Source organism: Leptidea sinapis, chromosome 18 (genome assembly GCF_905404315.1).
Source record: "Leptidea sinapis chromosome 18, ilLepSina1.1, whole genome shotgun sequence".
Lineage (NCBI taxonomy): Eukaryota > Metazoa > Arthropoda > Insecta > Lepidoptera > Pieridae > Leptidea > Leptidea sinapis.
Window position 1 is genome coordinate 13,481,811 of NC_066282.1, and position 19,772 is coordinate 13,501,582.

The 19,772-nt window shown below is 36.8% G+C and overlaps 1 protein-coding gene across 6 annotated transcripts in view; it reads right to left on the bottom strand.

Annotated features, from left to right (window-relative positions):
* The window catches only part of LOC126969534 (low-density lipoprotein receptor), a 352,782-nt gene that overhangs the window by 308,436 nt on the left and 24,574 nt on the right, over positions 1–19,772 (bottom strand). For all 6 annotated transcript variants that reach the window (XM_050815018.1, XM_050815016.1, XM_050815014.1 and 3 more), the window contains exon 2: positions 15,838–15,960. In XM_050815018.1, the coding sequence (XP_050670975.1) occupies positions 15,838–15,960 (123 nt within the window). The remainder of the gene's footprint in view (positions 1–15,837; positions 15,961–19,772) is intronic.

A 19,772-nucleotide genomic window follows, 5' to 3' on the forward strand; every position in this document is an offset into this window, starting at 1 on the left:
AATCGAGCGGGCCCGACGGCATTCGCCCAATAGTGCTGCGGACATGTGCTCCGGAACTGGCGCCGGTCCTTACCCATCTTTTCCGGCTCTCCTACTCATCAGACGTAATTATGGCGGCTTTAGTGCACCCGATCCCTAAGAAAGGTGTACGCTCAGATGCGTCCAACTACCGAACCATTGCCATTACCTACATTTTCTCCAAAGTAATGGAGTCGATGATCAACCGCCAGCTCTTGGGATATCTAGAGGAACACCAGCTGATCAGCGACTGCCAGTACGGTTTCCGTCAAGGTCGCTCAGCTGGTGATCTTCTTGCATACCTCAACCATAAATGGGCGCAAGTGGTTGTGTCGAAGGGAGAGGCGTTGGCGGTGAGTTTGGACATAGCGACGGCTTTCGATCGGGTGTGGCATAAAGCGCTTATAGCGAAACTGCCATCCTATGGGCTTCCCAAGAAGTTGTGCAAATGGGTCACTAGCTTTTAGGCTGATCGGAGCATCAAGGTTCTTATCAACGGTGCATGCTCCGACTTAAAACCCATAAACGCTGGTGTCCCGCAAGGCTGCCTGCTATCCCCTACGCTGTTTCTTCTGCATATCAATGATATGCTGCAAATCAGCAATATTTATTGCTATGCAGACGACAGCACAGGGTATGGTTCCTACACCGTGCCAACATGTCCCGGGATAGCGTCGACGAGAACCGGAACAAACTTGTGTCTGAAATCGAGACTATGCTTTGCAAAGTCTCGGAATGGGGCCGACAAAATTTAGTCCACTTCAACCCCAAGAAGACATAAGTTTGTGCGTTCACCACTAAAAAGTCTCCCTTTGTCGTATCCCCTCGATTCAAGATCACTCCTCTAACTGCCACAGCCTGTATCGCCGATACATATATATCGCCGATATATACTTGGCGTCGATATATCGAGCGACGTTCAGTTCCGTGGTCACGTGGAAGAGAAGGCCAAACTGGCCTCAAAAATACTTGGTGTACTCAGTAAGGCGAGACAGTACTTCACTAAAAGCCACCGCCTGCAACTTTATAAGGCGCAAATTCGGCCTCACATGGAGTACTGTTCTCACCTCTGGGCGGGTGCTCCCCAGTACCAGCTTCTTCCATTTGACCGCATACAACGAAGAGCGACTCGAATCATCGACGATCAAGTCATCTCCGATCGGCTTGATTCTCTAGCATCGCGTAGAGATGTGGGCTCTCTGCATCTTCTACCGCATTTATCACGGGGAGTGCTCAGAGGAGCTGTTCGGGTTGATTCCAGCGGCAAAATTCCACCACCGGACATTACGTGCAAAGTACCATCCGCATCACGTAGACGTCTGGCATTCCACAACCGCGCGTTTTGTTCGAAATTTCTTGCCTCGCTCAGCCACTTTGTGGGACTTAGGGACCTTCGAGAAAAAAGCATACTCCCACCTTAAAGGCCGGCAACGCATTTCTTGACACACCTGTTGTTGCGGATGTCCATGGGCGGTTGCTTCACCTTTCCCAATCCCGTGAGCCTCTTGCCCGTTTGCCCCCTCTCATATAAAAAAAAACACAGATTGGGCATGTAGCGACCGCGAACAGGCTATTAAATAATAAATTTTATTGTAACCTTTTTATTATTTTACATTATAATAGTATTTTACATTAAAAAAAAGAAGCCCACTGAGCCCGTTCTTCTCAGATCTAGGTATACTTTTGGAATGGGTGTTAGTTTTTGACTTTCAATAACTAATATTATGTTTTGAATAAAAATATTTACATTTGAATTTGCGTAGTAAAAATTGTTTGAAATCAAAAGACGCTCATTGAGTTTCTTGCACCCGTTCTTAATTCTGATACTTTTTTTCGAATGAGTGGTTAATTTTGTCGTTCAGATAGTGATATTACATTTAAGTTTGTTTACATAAATAAACTTATTATATTTATGACTTAATAACTTAGTTTGAACCTCAGGTGAGCGAGAATTGGTCTGAAAGACAGTCAATTGTAAAACTGGTCACGTATAGTTCTCGCATCGTGTTATAAACGTGAACACACCTAGCTACATTGTATATCATCAAACTAATTTAACTGAATTACTTATTTAATGTTTTTATAAAAATAATATTGATGTTCTCATTAATGAAACATCTTATGTGTGTTAAACTATTTGTTGGCGCGTCGCAACAAGATGGATTTTTTTTGGATCAGCGATGATTGAGCGATCTCATATTTAAAACATTTTTTATTTATATTAACCCCATTGACCCATTAACGTTCTGGGGGTGATCTATGCATCAATGTCATCTATTGAAAATTTCTAATACCTATACAATTAATCAAATTGAGAAACATCAAATATTTTTTTTTATATAGTGACACTAGATGACTAGCTGGAAGAAAAAAACATACAGGTATCGTTACCAAGGTTCTCGGGAATAATATGGATCATATCATTGCAATAATATGGTTTTCGATTCCATGGTTTCTGGGATTGCAGGGAGCGAATTGAGGTTTGGTTTGGTAACATGGCCGTAGTGCAAATAGTCATTGTAGCACTAAAGATATTGTTTTTCGGGATGTCGAGATGGCTCCGTCCGAATTTGGAGCATTTTTGAAATCCATTTTGAAAGTAAACCACACTCAAGCAACGGCTATTTGTGGCGGGTGATAAATAACGTTTTTTATATTATTGGTACCTTTAAGAATTAAAAAATATCTTTGTATATAAAAATTTTGTATTTGTCCGCGATGAACATCTAAACAACTGAAAAGATTTTAATGAAATTTTGCACAAAGTTTGATCCAACTTGAGAGATAGGATAGTTTATGTTTCGATTTCATGACTCTTAACATTTTTAATTTAAAATTTTGATTATTCTATGGGATAAGTTTTAAACGCACATCTTGACAGTTCGGCTCTGTCATTATACATTACAAGAACAATGAAAAACGAAACAATCATAGTAGGTAATAATTGAACTTCGACAAAAGTATTTAACAAAAAAAGATTTTAAATTTTGGTATAAACTTTGACTATGATATTGCATATATCTTGCATTTGTTTCGGTGAAGAGCACCGGTATTGAATGATACTGAGCCGTCACGCTCGCCCGCAGACTCGAGCCGACTCTAGGACTTTTGTCATGTGCAATCAGACCGCTTTTTGTTGTACTTTTTTATGGTAGGTGTAGCGTATTTCATCACGACGTCGTACAATTTTATAAAGATAACACAAGTACATACTTTTAATGTTATTCAGAAAACAATTCTCTCAAGTGCATAAATATTCATGAGCGCAATGATAATAATAATTATTCTGTGACACTTGTGCATTCTAGGAACATAACACTCATTTAAATGAGAGATATGTAGACTGCGACACTGCATTCATTTTATCTTCTCTACATTACAAATGGTGGCGGCGGTTCTACTGAACACTATTCACTAGTCGCTCGCCCCGACCTCGTTCAAACTGAATTTGACTGTATAAGAAGCAGATATTTTACTGCAAACCAACATTGGCTACAATGTTAACCCATTTTTACAACATTGCAATTTACGTAGCAACACTTAATAAAGCTAATAAAACACGGCCTATGTGAGTCAGTAATAATAATCTATCTATATATATAAAAATGAATTGCTGTTCGTTAGTCTCGCTAAAACTCGAGAACGGCTGGACCGATTTGGCTAATTTTAGTCTTGAATTATTTGTGGAAGTCCAGGGAAGGTTTAAAAGGTGAATAAATATGAAAGTGTTCGGAATTAAATAAAAACAACAATTTTGTTTTTCCTTTGATGTGTCCCCCGTCGTCCGATAATTGTTTTGTATGGACATATTTTCTATGAGAGAATGTATTGACGCACGGTTTGACAGTTCTGCTGTAAAACAATTTCATTACAACAACAGGAAGCATATTTTACGTAATAATTCTTGATGTTATGAAATATTATTGACAAATTAATAAAAAACATTATTTTATTTATTATATACAGAACAACGTCTGTCGGGTCAACTAGTATACCAATAAAACTGAAAATAAATCTTATGAACGATGCGGGACTCGAAACTGCGACCTCTCGCGTTCCGTGCGAGCGCTCTTTTCAACTGAGCCAACCGTTCGAGAGACGTATCGTTTATAAAATCTTGTATGCTTTGTTCAACTCTCACGTTGTGGCTGCATCTACAGGATCTACTCTAAAAACTAAATATATTGAATACTTTATTATAAATACTTTAATAACGATACGTCACTCGAACGGTCGAACGCGAGAGGTCGCGATATCGAGTCCCGCATCGTTCCTTAAATTTTGTTTTGAGTTTTATTTGTGTAATTAATACCAGAAGTGAGGGTTACCACTTTAAAAACATAACAAATTGTTTAAATAATATACCATTCTATTGGTGAAAGATTTTTTAAATCGGTTATATATTGTAAGATATCTCTCTGTCAATGTATGCACAAACATAAATAACAAGCTAAATAATTATTAGTATGAATCATTCGTTATCCTGTATTATCCTCAACTAAACCGATATACGTCCACACACTTCGGCCTTCCAACAACAAATGCGTCAAGAATCAAGATGGCCGCCGCTGCGTCCGCCGCCTTCACCTGCCAAATCTCCTCTCCATTTATTTTAAAGCGTTCCTAAATAAAACACTTCCGTTTCAAAATTCAATTATTGCCATCGTTTAAATGGCTAATATTGTCAATTTAAAAGTGAAACTGAAACCTTTCAATAATTTTTGAGTGTATTAATTACAATAAACTTTGTTCTGACTGATCGCTTTACACGGCTTGAGACAACTTTACACGAACAAGCGTTACATAATCGAGCATGACAGCTCAGTTTCATACAATACTAAATTTTCAATTCAGAAATACATACTTTCATACAAACATCTTTCCCCTATTACACACATTAGTAGAGACAACGCCCTACTCCAAAATACAACAATAAAACGACTCCTCCAATTAAAATTCATTTGGCTAAATACCTCCCAAATAAATAATGAATTTTCTTAACCGTAACGAGTTCCAGACTTTACAAACCTTTGTAATTCGGTTGAAATCCGCCGGAATCCGGATATCCGAAGCAACATTAATTTCTTTAACAGTCCAAAGCACTCGGGAAGATTACATTCAAAAATAAATGTTAAAGTCAAATCGCGGACTGAGGCCAAATACTTCGGGGGGCAGTAAAATTTAATATTGGTCGGAGGACACCCTTACTTTATAGCAGCAATTACCAGCACCCTTCATCTTGAATATTGCGGATTGGTTTCGGGTTTTATGAGCTTGCGGGCTACTGCACTAGTTGGCAGTCGCTACTTCTGAACTTACTTCGTGAACTTTTGAACGAGCTCTGAACTCCAGTGATGCTTAGATTGCAAAGTCTCTTTATGACAGTGTGTTTCAGTAACTTTGTTGTCTTAGCTAGTTAATTAGATTTAGTAACGACGCATTTAGAGCGGTCAATGTGACATATTTTTCATACAAACGCTTGTACGTGATTATACCACCTTACACCTTAGGGAGATGGGAATGGCTGAAAACCAGCGCTGCATGAAAATATTATTTCAAGCAGCATAAGCTGAGCCTACTCCCTTTTGTCTTAATGTATGTTTTGTAATAAGCTGATATTGTATACTTAAATTAAGTTCAAGGCAATAAATTTTATTATTATTATATTTTGTTTAAGAAAATAAGGGACGTGACGAGCCGCAGGTTAAGCTGATGGTAATCGATACGCCCTGCCAATTAGAATGCAGTGCCAGGATTCTTGACAAGCCCAACTAATCTGAGCGAAACTATAATTGCGCTCGTCACCTTGAGACATAAGATGTTAAGTCTCATTTTCCCAGTAATTTCACTAGCTACGGCGCCCTTAGGGCCGAAACACAGTAATGCTTCCACATTACTACTTCACGGCAGAAATAGGCGCCGTTGTGGTACTCATAATCTAGCCAGCATCCTGTGCAAAGGACCTCCCACTCGTAAGGTATCTAGGTTTCTATGGAAGCAGCAAATACAAATTTCAAGATTGTTTCTTCAGTATAACCCTGCAAATATCTGCTTTTTGTACAAATATTGCCTGAAATTTGGCCGTTTATAACGTACTCATAAATTGTAAAAGTAAAGAAAATATTACGCTAGAAACGTCGCGCATGTAATGGAGATTCTATATGACAAATATTTCCTGGAAGATGTTTTATGTAATTTCTGGACATTATTTCGTTCAACGCGATGGCTTTCTCTTGCTTGACGTCAACAGGCAGTATGCGTTGGATAAAACAACATGCTTTTCGAAATGTTCGCGTTGACGATAGACAGTACCGGGAAGAGCCCTCTTAAGAGAGGCTACTTCATTCCTAATATAAATGTTATTATTTAAGTATCTTATTGTGTGAGTAATATTTTAAAATAACAAATTGTTTAGATTTGAAAGAGCGAGACCTCAAGTCAATTTCATATGCAATTATTGGGGTTGAGCGGGTTATCAACTGTAAAGTAGATCCTGTAGATGAAGCCACAACCTGAGAGTTGAACAAAACATACAAGATTTTATAACGGTACGTCACTCGAACAGTTAGCTCAGTTGGTTAGAGCACCAGCACAGAACGCCGGAGGTCGTGGGTTCGAGTCCCGCATCGTTCCTAAAATTTTGTTGTTCAAATTTTATTTGTGTATTAATCGTAGAAGTGAGGGTTATCACTTTAAAAACATAACAAATTGTTTAGATTTACAAGAGCGACATCTCAAGTCAATTTCCTACAACCTGAGAGTTCAACAAACATACTAAGATTTATGTTTTTATTTATATGTAATACTTTATAGAATGTTTGTTGTCCGGGCATAATGACACACACGACACGCCACAAGTTAGTATATCATCTCCACCATCTGGATGTGTGGCGGTCCTCCACAGTGCGGTTTTCAAGGAGCTTTCTTCCACGTACTACAAAGCTGTGGAATGAACTTCCTTGTGCGGTGTTTCCGGGACGATACCTTCAAAAAAAGCGCGTACACCTTCCTTACAGGCCGGCAACGCTCCTATGATTCCTCTGGTGTTGCAAGAGATTGTGGACGGCGGTGATCACTTAACAACAGGTGACCCGTACGCTCGTTTGTCCTCCTATTCCATAAAAAAAAAGAAAAAAATACTGTACAGATTGTATTAACAAAGAAGTCAACATTATATCCTACATATTAATATTTTTGCTGCTTATAACTTCCACGCAGCAATTAATCGTAATATATATATAAATCCAGTGTCCTTATGTTTGTCTCCAGTGAACTCCTAAACTAATTATCGGCTTTTAATATGGATTATGACATGGAGTGCACTTTAGTCCAACTTGAGAGATAGGATAGTTTTTATTTCGATTTGGAACCCATAATTATTTTTATTTCCAATATTTGTTTAGTATGGACATATTTTCTATGAGATTATTTATTGACACATGGTTATTTTTTTAATTTTTGGAATAGGAGAAACATCGAGCGTACGGGTCACCTGGTGTTAAGTGATCACCGTCGCCCAAAATCTCTTGCAACACCAGAGGAATAACAGGAGTGTTGCCGGCCTTTAAGGAAGGATTACGCGCTTTTTTTGAAGGTACCCATGTCGTATCGTCCCGGAAACACCGCACAAGGAATGTCATGAGGTTTGACAGCTCTGCTGTGAAATAATTTCATTATAACAACAGGGAGCATATTTTACGAAATAATTCTCGATGTTATGAAATATTATTGACAAATTCATAAAAAACAGTAGTTTTTATTTATTATGTACAGAATAAGGTCTGTCGGGTCAGCTAGTCTATATAGTATATAAAAATGAATTGCTGTTTATTAATCTCACTAAAATTCGAGAAGGGCTTGACCGATTTGGCTAATTTTGGTCTTGAATTATTCGTGGAAGTCCAGAGAAGGTTTAAAAGGTGAATAAAAATGAAAATGTCGTTCAGAAATCAAATTGAAAGAATAGTTTAAAATGAATAACTTACTAGAATTTATATATTTCTAACTTTCTCAGGAGGTAAAAAATAAACTTAAATTTATATAAAGAACAACGTCTGTCGGGTCAGCTAGTATAATATAATTTTTTTAACGTACAAAGGGAAAAAACAACAGTGTTCGCATTAAATATTGGAAGCGCGGACAGTGTCTGATATAATTGATATTAATTAAATTAGCATCGTATATTTAAGTATCGTAGTCCGTTACGTATTGATTAATAATTCAGACACCATTAGGCTTATTGCTTTTATAAATGAACTTGAAATTTCAGTCGCTGTATTGTTGCTAATTTAATTATTGCATTTCGTGTTTTGGTGTTTGCATCCACTAACACATCTGTTTACATACATTGAATAAAATATAATGTAAGTCTTACTTACTTTATATTTTAATTTTACTTAGATCTTATATTAAGGATTGGAATTGCTCCAACTATAGGCCGACCGTTTATCTGAGTCCTCGCCTGCGGGGTACAGGGGCGCGGGGGTATGACCGATAGATATGATCGAAATGAGCGATTACAAAAATTCGCCCGCCGCCCGCACCTGTCTCAGTCCCGTTTGTCGTCATACCCCCGCGCCCCTGTACCCCGCAGGCGAGGACTCAGATAAACGGTCGGCCTATAGATACCGCAGGCGTCGTCGCAAACTGCGGCACTAATATTACGCCCAAGTGGGTGTCCTCGAGCAAATCACGAACAATGTGTGACGTTGACGTGCCACAGGTTCAGTTAAACTTTGCTTATAATTGAAACTAAAATGCCAGGTTACGTAATAAAACTATGTAAAAAGAATACTACAAGAAATAAGAAAGACACTGAGATCACATATCATCAGTAAGTATATTGTATTTTATCAATTTCAATGGAAAATAACACGGAGCGTATGTTACAAAATATGACAAACAATTCGATGCCATAGTAAAAAGCTATTGTTCTTAGGTAGTGCGGTATCTAAATCGATCCTTAATCTAACTGTAAGATGCTGAAACTGTGCAACTCTTGATATAGATTAAAATGAGTGGCAATTGGTTTCTTGCCACTTTATATTATTAAATCTCAACTTTTCCGAAGTAGTGCTAAAATCTGTGACATTCAATACTGACATTTTGAACTAATTGAATAAATGATTTGCCCTTATATATTTAACAGATGCATGGACTGGCTTCTTGTCACTGGTCGTATTTGGCAAGAATTTTTCATTTCTCATACTCGGAAAGTATTGTTGTTTTGATATGATTATTGGGTAGAAAATGTTGCTTCCTCCACAGAGAGAGAAAAACTCATACAAATTACTTCCCACCCAAGGGCCGGAATGAACTTTAAAAATAGAACTGCTGTCAGCTGTGTAGAGTTTTATGTAAAAGAAAAACTAATAAAAAAAAATGCTGCGGCCATGTGAATTTCTAAACAGCCAGTGTGAACTTAGCACAAACTTCTTTGAGCGGAATAAGCCGCAACAATTACGCGGTGAGTTCCATATTTAAAATTCAAAAAGTCGACATAAATTGTCCTAATTTGACAATTAATTTTAAATAGGTACTAGTAATATTATTACATATTATCTATCGTTTAAAGTTTAGATAAACAAATAGTTTTATTTTCCTGATATTCGAAATGAAAAGTAGAGTGTTTAACACGGGTAAAAAAATCAATTCCTACTCGGACTATAGTCTAAATACCTCGGGAATTGATTCTTTCGACCTACTATTTGATATCTAGGGCTGATATGTATATATATATATAATATATATTCATTTGACAGCACTAATGCACTGGACCCGAGCCCACAGTACATTTAGAAATTTTTACAGCGTGGAGCTACAATGGCAACATTGAATAAGCGCACATAACCATAATCATAAACAAAATCGAAATTCACCTTTATTTTTAATTATTTATTATGTACAACCATATTACACATATTATTCTCACAAACTTGTTTTATACATACAGGGTAACGTGTCTATTATGTGCAACAATTACGGTGTACATAACTTTGCCAAAACACTTGAACTTTACAATAACTAATAACAATAATATAAACTAAATTCTTAAATGCTACGAAAATTTTTAGCTTAAAACGATATAAAGAGTCATGAATCACCTTAATAAATTAATTTTGAATAATATCATTTCAGAACAGCCTGTAAGTAATCTGTAGCGTACAGTCTAGCGTAGGCAATGACACTTACTTCATGCCTACATGCCCTACGCTGATCCGTAGCAGTTTAGAACTCGTAGGTGAGTAGTGATATGTTATATTATTTTCGAAAATGTTACATACATTGTTTGAAAATTTAAAAATTACAATTATTAACCTAATTTTTTTATTTTTTTAAATAGCTCCACCCATGTGTTCATTTAATATCGTCAAATAGTCACCGTAGCTATAATTAGTGCCACGCTTTCTGTAAACACTAAATGACCCGACAGACGCTGTTCTGTCAGTACCAAAAAAAATTATGTAAGTTTTCGGGAGTAATGTAGTCTTAAGTCCATCGGAAATGTGTAATCAAAGTTAATGAGTTAATAATGAAATTAAAACGTATTTTGAATGATTTTATGATATGTAATGATAAAATGATAAGAATTGCCATTGTTTTAAGTATTAAAATAGATATATTATGTAGTATGTCACCCTTAAGAGATACACATCAGCGACTTTTCTGAAGACTTTTATAAAATACACAATTCCACAATTCATTATTTTGTTATTTCTCAAAGGATTAAGACAGCGTTTTCGGTGAAAGCTCCCAGACGGCTTTTTTCCCGACAGCTCCGATAACTGTTAATGTATACAAAATCATTACAAATTATATACTAAGCCTTCATCGAGAGCCACGCTATCCATTTCTGAAAATAATATGATAATCGGTGCAGTAGTTTTTGAGTTTATCGCGAACAGACAGATAGACGTGGCGGAGCACTTTGTCTTATGTAGTGACATATAAGATAACCTTATTATAACATTTATGCCGTTTATGTAAGGGACCTAAAGGAAAACGAAGAGTAGGTAGACCGAAAAGAAGGTGGGCTGATGAAGTGATGGAAATAGCCGGGAACGACTGGCAAATAACGGGTAAAGACAGAGACGCGTGGAAAAAGTTGGAGGAGGCCTTCACCCGAGGAGGGGTTCATATCCAAATAAATAAATAACCCATACAAATAAGTAACACGTACTAACATATAGATATTACGAAAAATATAAACTAACACTAAATAACAACATCTGAAATGTACATATATCAAGGATATGAAATAAAAAAAAGTCATACAAAAAAACCATTTATGTAGAAAAAAACAAAATCTTAGAACCTAACATTGAAGGATATAACAAACTACAGAAACCAGCCCGTCTATCTCACGGTAGATACAATCAATTGACCTAAAATCTGAATATCGATCGAACGATTCTTACCTCGATGTAAGCTTGAGATACAAAGAGCTTAAACCTCGGGGAATTTGGGGCGCAGACAAAATACGGGCTACCGAATATTACGTTCCTCCATTACTCATCAAGTTAGATACATATGAGGACATTTTCAGTCAAGACGTTAGGTTGACTACGTGATCCGATTTCGGGGTAGATAAAGCTTTTTGTGTGATGAAGAAACGTCTAGATAACGTAATCAACTTCTATGAAATTATCTACGAATATCTTTCGAGGGTTAGTTAGAATTTCATTACTTAATTACTGTCTCATGAAGCTGCTGAAACAACTAAATTACTTGGTATTCCTAGTCATGTAAACATATAAAAAAATCGTAACATAGTAAAAACTATTAACTATTAATAATATTATAATATTTCACATTGTTTTAGTTTGCTTGCGTTGCTGTAAATATAGGCTAACAGGCCATAACTTTTAAAACACGTTTTAAAGTTCACATAAGAACAAATTTTAGCTATTCAAATTAAGATGAATTTAATTAATTTGAAGAAAATTGGATAGGTGTTCTCGTATATTTAACGAAGTAAAATTAATATTCACTTTGCTGTACATATTACTTGGAAAGGGAGTCTTCAAGGGCCGTTTTATTGTACCAAGTGCTTCAGTTCAAAGTATCATTCGTCTTAGAACTTAAGAACCTTTCAACCCTTAAACAGTGCCGGCATTAGCCGCTTCGACGAGTTTGGCATAATCAAGACGGTCGAATCGGATCTTGTCAGTCCAACCCTTGTATATCACAATGTCTTAGCACCATTTCACCAACTCAATTATCTTTAAAACATTTTGTTTTCTCTTTGCATTTCTCAGAATCATTTCGTTATTTTACAGTTGTAATGGGAACATCTTGTAACTAAGGCTTAATATATTCACTACATATTATATAACAAAGTCATCGGCCGCGTCTGTCTGTCTGTCTGTCTGTCCGCAATAAACTAAAAAACTACTTTACTGGTGTTCATGCTGATTTCACCAATGGATATAATAGTTTTCAAGGTTTCAGTATCATTTGTTAAGTTTTTGTATACATAGACGATATTTGTTGGAGTCTGTCTAAACCCTTTGAGACATAAAAAAATAATGTTTGGTGAAAATATTCAGGTATTCTATATATATGGCTTCGTTATTAGCTCTATATTTATTAATTTTATTTATTTATTTATTTAAATGAAATTCTTTTATTTTTATATAAGAGGGGGCAAACGGGCGAGAGACTCACGGGATGGGGAGTGGTGAGGCAACCACCCATGGACATCCGCAACATCAGTTGTCAAGAGATGCGTTACCGGCCTTTAAGGTGGGAGTATTCACTTTTCTGGAAGGCCCCTAAGTAGTATCGGTTCGAGAAAACAGCAGCCGGTAATTGATTCCTGTGTGGCTGTACGAGGCATGAAATTTCTTGCAAAACGCGCGGTTGTTGAATGCCCGACGTCAACGTGATACGGGTGGTATTTTGCACCGCTGGAATCCACCCCAACAGCTCATCTGAGCAATCCCCGTGATAAATGCGGAAGAAGATGTAGAGAGAACCCACATATCTACGCAAGGCCAAATAATCAAGCCCACCGGAGATAACTTGATCGTCGATGATTCGAGCCGCTCTTCGTTGTATGTGGTCAAATGGAAGAAGCTGGTACTGGGGAGCACCCGCCCAGAAGTGAGAACAGTAGTTACTCCATATGAGGCCGAATTTCGCCTTATATAGTTGCAGGCGGTGGCTTATAGTGAAGTACTGTCTCGCCTTACTGAGCACAACAAGCTTTTTAGAGGCCAGTTTGGCCTTCTCATCCAAGTGACCAATCAAAATAATTAAATAATATTTAATTACACGTTATTTAACTAAATTCTGCGGTTATAGTAATATTTTTATTGATTGTATTTTATACTTTCTTTATAACAATATTGTATTTTCTACAAACCAAAAATATTTGAGTTTTATAACGCCATTGAATTACAACTTCTTGCGTACGTACATCGTAAGTCGACGTATCACGATTGTCATTCCATGTCAACGTTTTCAGACGACTGAGTGAAGTGACTCAGAAGTTTTGATGAATAGGTTTTGGCGAAAGTGACTGGCAGTATTATATTGTGTGAAGCTTGCTTTAATAAAAGAAAATATTACTTATAATATTTAGTTTTTGACCGTCATCGGAATATTACACAATAACGAAGATAATATAAAAACTAGAAACAAAGAAAATTTGATGAGCTCATTGACAGAGTGGTAGACCATAGTCTGCATCCAGACAGTGAATTATATAATTGATATGGAGTACCAGTGGGAGGCTCCTTTGCACAGGATGCCGGCTAGATTATGTATACCACAACGGCGCCTATTTCTGCCGTGAAGCAGTAATGTGTAAACATTACTGTGTTTCAGTGTGAAGGACGCCATAGGTAGTGAAATTACTGGGCAAATGAGACTTAACATCTTATGTCTCAAGGTGACGAGCGCAATTGTAGTGCCGCTTAGAATTTTTGGTTTTTCAAGAACCCTAAGCGGCACTGCATTGTACTATTAATATGACAATTCAGTTATAATTGATTACACGCATTTCATCTTTCTTCTGGGACTTATTAAACTCTTTCTGTCTTATTAATAAACGAAGTGTATTGTTTAGAGTGGAATGGCCTTACAAATCAACTTAGCATAAAGTTATACCTGAGAATAAACCAAGAATATGCAAAATGTTGACGATATCGCTGACAACACTGTCAATACAATGATAATTCTGAAGTTTTCAGAATGTCAAGCAGCCTTGCAAATAAACGCGGGAAACGTTATATAATGTCAGAATAAACCAATCGTAAGCAAAATGTCTATTTGTAAATATTTTGCATATTCTTGGTTTATTCTTAGGTATAATTTTATGTCAATTTGCGTGCGTACAAAGTACACATGTCAGAAGTGAAACCTGCATGGTGCATGAACCTCTAAACAGTATATGAATTCCTGGTACGTGTTGCTAGGATGACACATGATTTCAACCGCTATGAAAGACATTCCTACCACCACTAATATATATGTTATATATTATGTTCTCCTGGTGTCTATGTAGTAATACGTAGTGCGCTTGGAGTCAGAATATATTAACGTATACTCGCGCCATACTTAAGACAATCTCTTCTTTAACTATGATCGCCTGGTACCAAAACATTGTATTATACTTCCTATCTCATTATCTCCCATGTTAAATATTATGAATTGATGTGACTGCTCTTTTTACTGTCGCTTTTTCGTTTCATCGGCTTTCAAATCACAACGATGATAAAGAAGTATTCACTTCAATAGTATGCATATTTCTGTCTCATTCTTTGCCGGCTTCATCCTACACATTTTTGTGTTTGTGTCTTACCTATCGTTTTTTCCGTTGCATCCGGTTTGAAATCACAAAGATTCTAAAGAAGTTTCACTTCAAAAAGTGTAAGTATAAAACTACTTCTGACACATACAATACATAACACAGTAAGAGCCTACAGATTATCTATAATAATACGACTAGTATTCAATTAAATACTTCTATCAATAGATATACTAAATGCCAACGCATGCGCAATATGACAAAAATAGGCGCCACAGCGTCGCGTCAACTCATCTCACATCAATAAAAGGAAGCCCTACACCAATCAAGAGGCATGCAATCAGAATCAATTATTTGTTAATAACTCACACACACAGCAACAGATTAGTATAACTCGGAGACACGAAGACAGTGGACTGTATATTCAATCACTCACAATCAGCTCGAGTGCGGTCCTTGATGTAATATTGTATTAACTTAAGATAGTTTATAAGTTTTAATAAAGCCTCTTACTGTTAGGCAACTCATGACAAAAGCCCAGTTTTATTACTTTAGTGTGTTGCGAGTTCGAATCAGAAATGAGGAGATCTGTAGGAAAACCACAGTCATCGACATAGCCCAAGTGATTGCGAAACTGAAGTGGCAGTGGGCAGGGCACATAGTTTGACGGACAGATGGCCCGTGGGGGAGAAAATTACTAGAATGGCAACAATGTACCGGAAGACGCAGTCTTGGTATGGACCAACGATCTCGTCAAGATCGCCGGAAAGCCTTGGATGAGGGCACCGCAGGACCGCCTAGGAGATCTTTGAGGGAGGTCTTTGTCCAGCAGTGGACGTCTTCCGGCTGATGATGATGATTACTTTAGTATGCGTGACAAGCTACGTCTAACTTTCTCTATACGTTGGTCACATTGTTTTATTGTGCGTATGTTTCTGAAAATAGAGTTTAACAGCATTTTTTTTAACTTTTCTCATCAACACCTTTCCAAAGATATTTCCATCGCTGTCTTTGTGATTTATAAATAAATAGATACAATATATCAATTAACAAACGTACTGACTTACCTTTTTTGCATTCTTCAATATTCTCGTCGGAATTATCATCACAGTCGTTGTCTCCCTCACACACCCACGAGATGGGTATACACTTCCCGTTCGCACACTGAAACTGCCTTATGGAGCATACATCTGTAACAAATATATTTGCACAATCAGAACGCAAATCTATATAATATCAAACATATCACTGTAAAAACTACCATTTCAACTATACACTTAGAGTATTACTAGCATAAAGACGATTTATGAGCCCATTATGTCTACTGTGCCAATAATCATCATCATCATATCAGCAGGAAGACGTCCACTGTTGTACAAACCTCCCCCAGAGATCGCCATGACGATCGGTCCTGCGCTGCCCTCATCCAACCTACTCCGGCGATCTTGACCAGATCGTCGGTCCATCTCGTGGGGGCCTACCACTATGGTAGGCCTATGGTTGGCCTTCCGGTACGTGGTCGCCATTCGAGGACCTTACTGCCCCCACGGCCATCTGTCCGTCGCGCTATGTGCCCTGCCCACTGCCACTTCAGTTTCTGCAATCATTTGGGCTATGTCGGTGACTTTGGTTCTGCTACGGATCTCCTTATTTCTGATTCGATATCGTAGGAAAACTCCGAGCATAGCCCTCTCCATTGCCCGCTGAGAAACATTGAACTTCTTCATAAGGCTCATAGTTAGCGGCCACGTTTGCGTTTCGTATGTCATCACTGACAACACACAATGGTAAAAATAATGCGTGACCAATTTGTGAATGTGTGTGTTAGCTACTTTAATATTAAAAATAATAAAGAGATAATTCCAAGCGTGGCTCACTGTTTTATCAAAATCGGTGACTGTAACCGATTTTGATTGACAAGTCGTAAATAGATTCGCTTTCCTTTTCCATTTTGCTGTAAAGCACATCTCTAACAGAGATACCCTTAGAGATGTGCTTTTATCTCGTCCGTTTTGTTTGCCTATTCGCTCGTAGATTGTAAGTATATGATTTCAACACCATTAACATTTACAAGGATACATTAAATTTGATTAGATAGAAGTTTTGAGTTTCTCTATATTTCGACGTACTTCCAAGCGTCACTTAAGACTTAAGTTATCAGAGAGAACTTGGCTTGAAGTTCTTGAAGGTTTGATTATACGAATAGGAACCTTCACTTATCCGATTAATGTATGAAAACTTTTGTAAAATAATTTAATATACAAAAAAAAATATACCATGCGGGTAGTTTGGAAACTTTATCTCAAGGCTGTAATTTACTAAATTCGAAACAGATTTTTTGTAGACACTACCTAGACAGTGTTCATGAAATAATCTTTATTTTGATTTAAAATTTGCAAACCAGATAAGGAAATTTTAGAATTTAATGAATTTCGGTCATCTGTCATATATAATGAATTTTTTCATTAGATTGACTCATTTTGACACAAAGAACAAAAGATGAAATATAGATGGAAACAACATTTTACTTTACGTTGTAACATTATCACTGGCCCTGACGTCGATGATGTCACATAGTCGCTTTGTTACGGTGTGCATCACTAGGATATTATTATAATAAATAAATAAAAAACGATTTATTTCATATTATCTATATAATTTATCGTTGTAAAGGTGTTGTGATGCTGATTACTATTATAATCGTGAAAAATCAATGAAATAATCTGGGTTGGGTACAAAAAGAAAGTATTTATTGAAGTAAAACTTCTTTAAAATCGTTGTGATTTGAAAGTCGATGAAACGAAAAAGCGCGACAGTACAGACACAAACAGGTTAATGTATAGGATTTAGCCGGCGAGAGAATGAGGCACACATATAAATTCATCAGAAGAAGAAAGCGAAACCATGTGTCATCCTAGCAACACATGTTGCTAGGACAGGACCTCATATTCAGATATTTTCTTCTGAGTTACAATTCTTGAATATCATAAATTCATAAGATTTAACGTGGGAGAAAAAAAGCGGTGTCACAGCGGTTGAAACCATGTGTCATCACAGCAACATGTACCAGGACCTCATATTCAGAAATTTTCTTCTGAGTTACAATTCTTGAATATCATAAATTCATAAGATTTAACGTGGGAGAAAGAAAACGGTGTCACAGCGGTTGAAACCATGTGTCATCCTAGCAACATGTACCAGAACCTCATATTCAGATATTTTTCTTAAGAGTTACAATTCTTTAATATCGTAAATTCATAAGAATATCATAAATTCATAAGATTTAACGTGTGAGAAAAAAATCGGTGTCACAGCGGTTGAAACCATGTGTCATCACAGCAACATGTACCAGGACCTCATATTCAGATATTTTCTTCTAAGTTACAAATCTTGAATATCATAAATTCATAAGATTTAACGTGGGAGAAAGAAAACGGTGTCACAGCGGTTGACACCATGTGTCATCCTAGCAACATGTACCAGGACCTCATATTCAGATATTTTCTTCTGAGTTACAATTCTTGAATATCATAAATTCATAAGATTTAACGTGGGAGAAAGAAAACGGTGTCACAGCGGTTGAAACCATGTGTCATCCTAGCAACATGTACCAGGACCTCATATTCAGATATTTTTCTTAAGAGTTACAATTCTTTAATATCGTAAATTCATAAGAATATCATAAATTCATAAGATTTAACGTGTGAGAAAAAAATCGGTGTCACAGCGGTTGAAACCATGTGTCATCCTAGCAACATGTACCAGGACCTCATATTCAGATATTTTTCTTAAGAGTTACAATTCTTTAATATCGGAAATTCATAAGATTTAACGTGGGAGAAAGAAAACGGTGTCACAGCGGTTGAAACCATGTGTCATCCTAGCAACATGTACCAGGACCTCATATTCAGATATTTTCTTCTGAGTTACAATTCTTGAATATCATAAATTCATAAGATTTAACGTGGGAGAAAGAAAACGGTGTCACAGCGGTTGAAACCATGTGTCATCACAGCAACATGTACCAGGACCTCATATTCAGATATTTTCTTCTGAGTTACAATTCTTGAATATCATAAATTCATAAGATTTAACGTGGGAGAAAGAAAACGGTGTCACAGCGGTTGAAACCATGTGTCATCCTAGCAACATGTACCAGGACCTCATATTCAGATATTTTTCTTAAGAGTTACAATTCTTTAATATCGTAAATTCATAAGAATATCATAAATTCATAAGATTTAACGTGTGAGAAAAAAATCGGTGTCACAGCGGTTGAAACCATGTGTCATCACAGCAACATGTACCAGGACCTCATATTCAGATATTTTCTTCTGAGTTGCAATTCTTTAATATGTACATTAGAATTTTGTACATTATTGGTATCATTATTAAATCATATAAAAGTAACAATTGGTTAGAGTGAGAGTGAAGAGAGAGAAGAAGAAGAGAGTGAATACCGCTGCGAAAGGGAGCCAGACAGACATTACGAACCGGTTTACCCTCCCATTAGAAGTAATCACTTCAAGAAAAAAAAAAAAAAACAAAAATAGCAAATCTTAATACACTTATATTGTATCCAATCGAAACAGAATAAGTTTGAAAAATATTAATGGTTCTTGTTCACTTGGACATTCACAGTCATATTAATAATTATTGTTATGATAAGCTGGAAGGTCAAACCGCCATGTTTCAATTAGTTGACGAGCATTGTTCAATTACTAATCGATTTTGTGATATGAATTCATCTTCATTCATTCATGATAAACAGTTTAATTACAATGAAGACGGCAGTAGGTATGTGACGGGTTTTACGTGACGGCGCGGCGGCCCTAGGCCAAAGCCAGAGGTGCGTTCATTCTAGGCTCCAGGAAACAAGGGGCGCACGACTGCCCCAATAATTTATTTTTTTATGAAAATAAGGGACGAGACGAGCAGGACATTCAGCTGATGGTAATTGATACGCCCTGTCCATTACAATGCAGTACCATTACAATATACC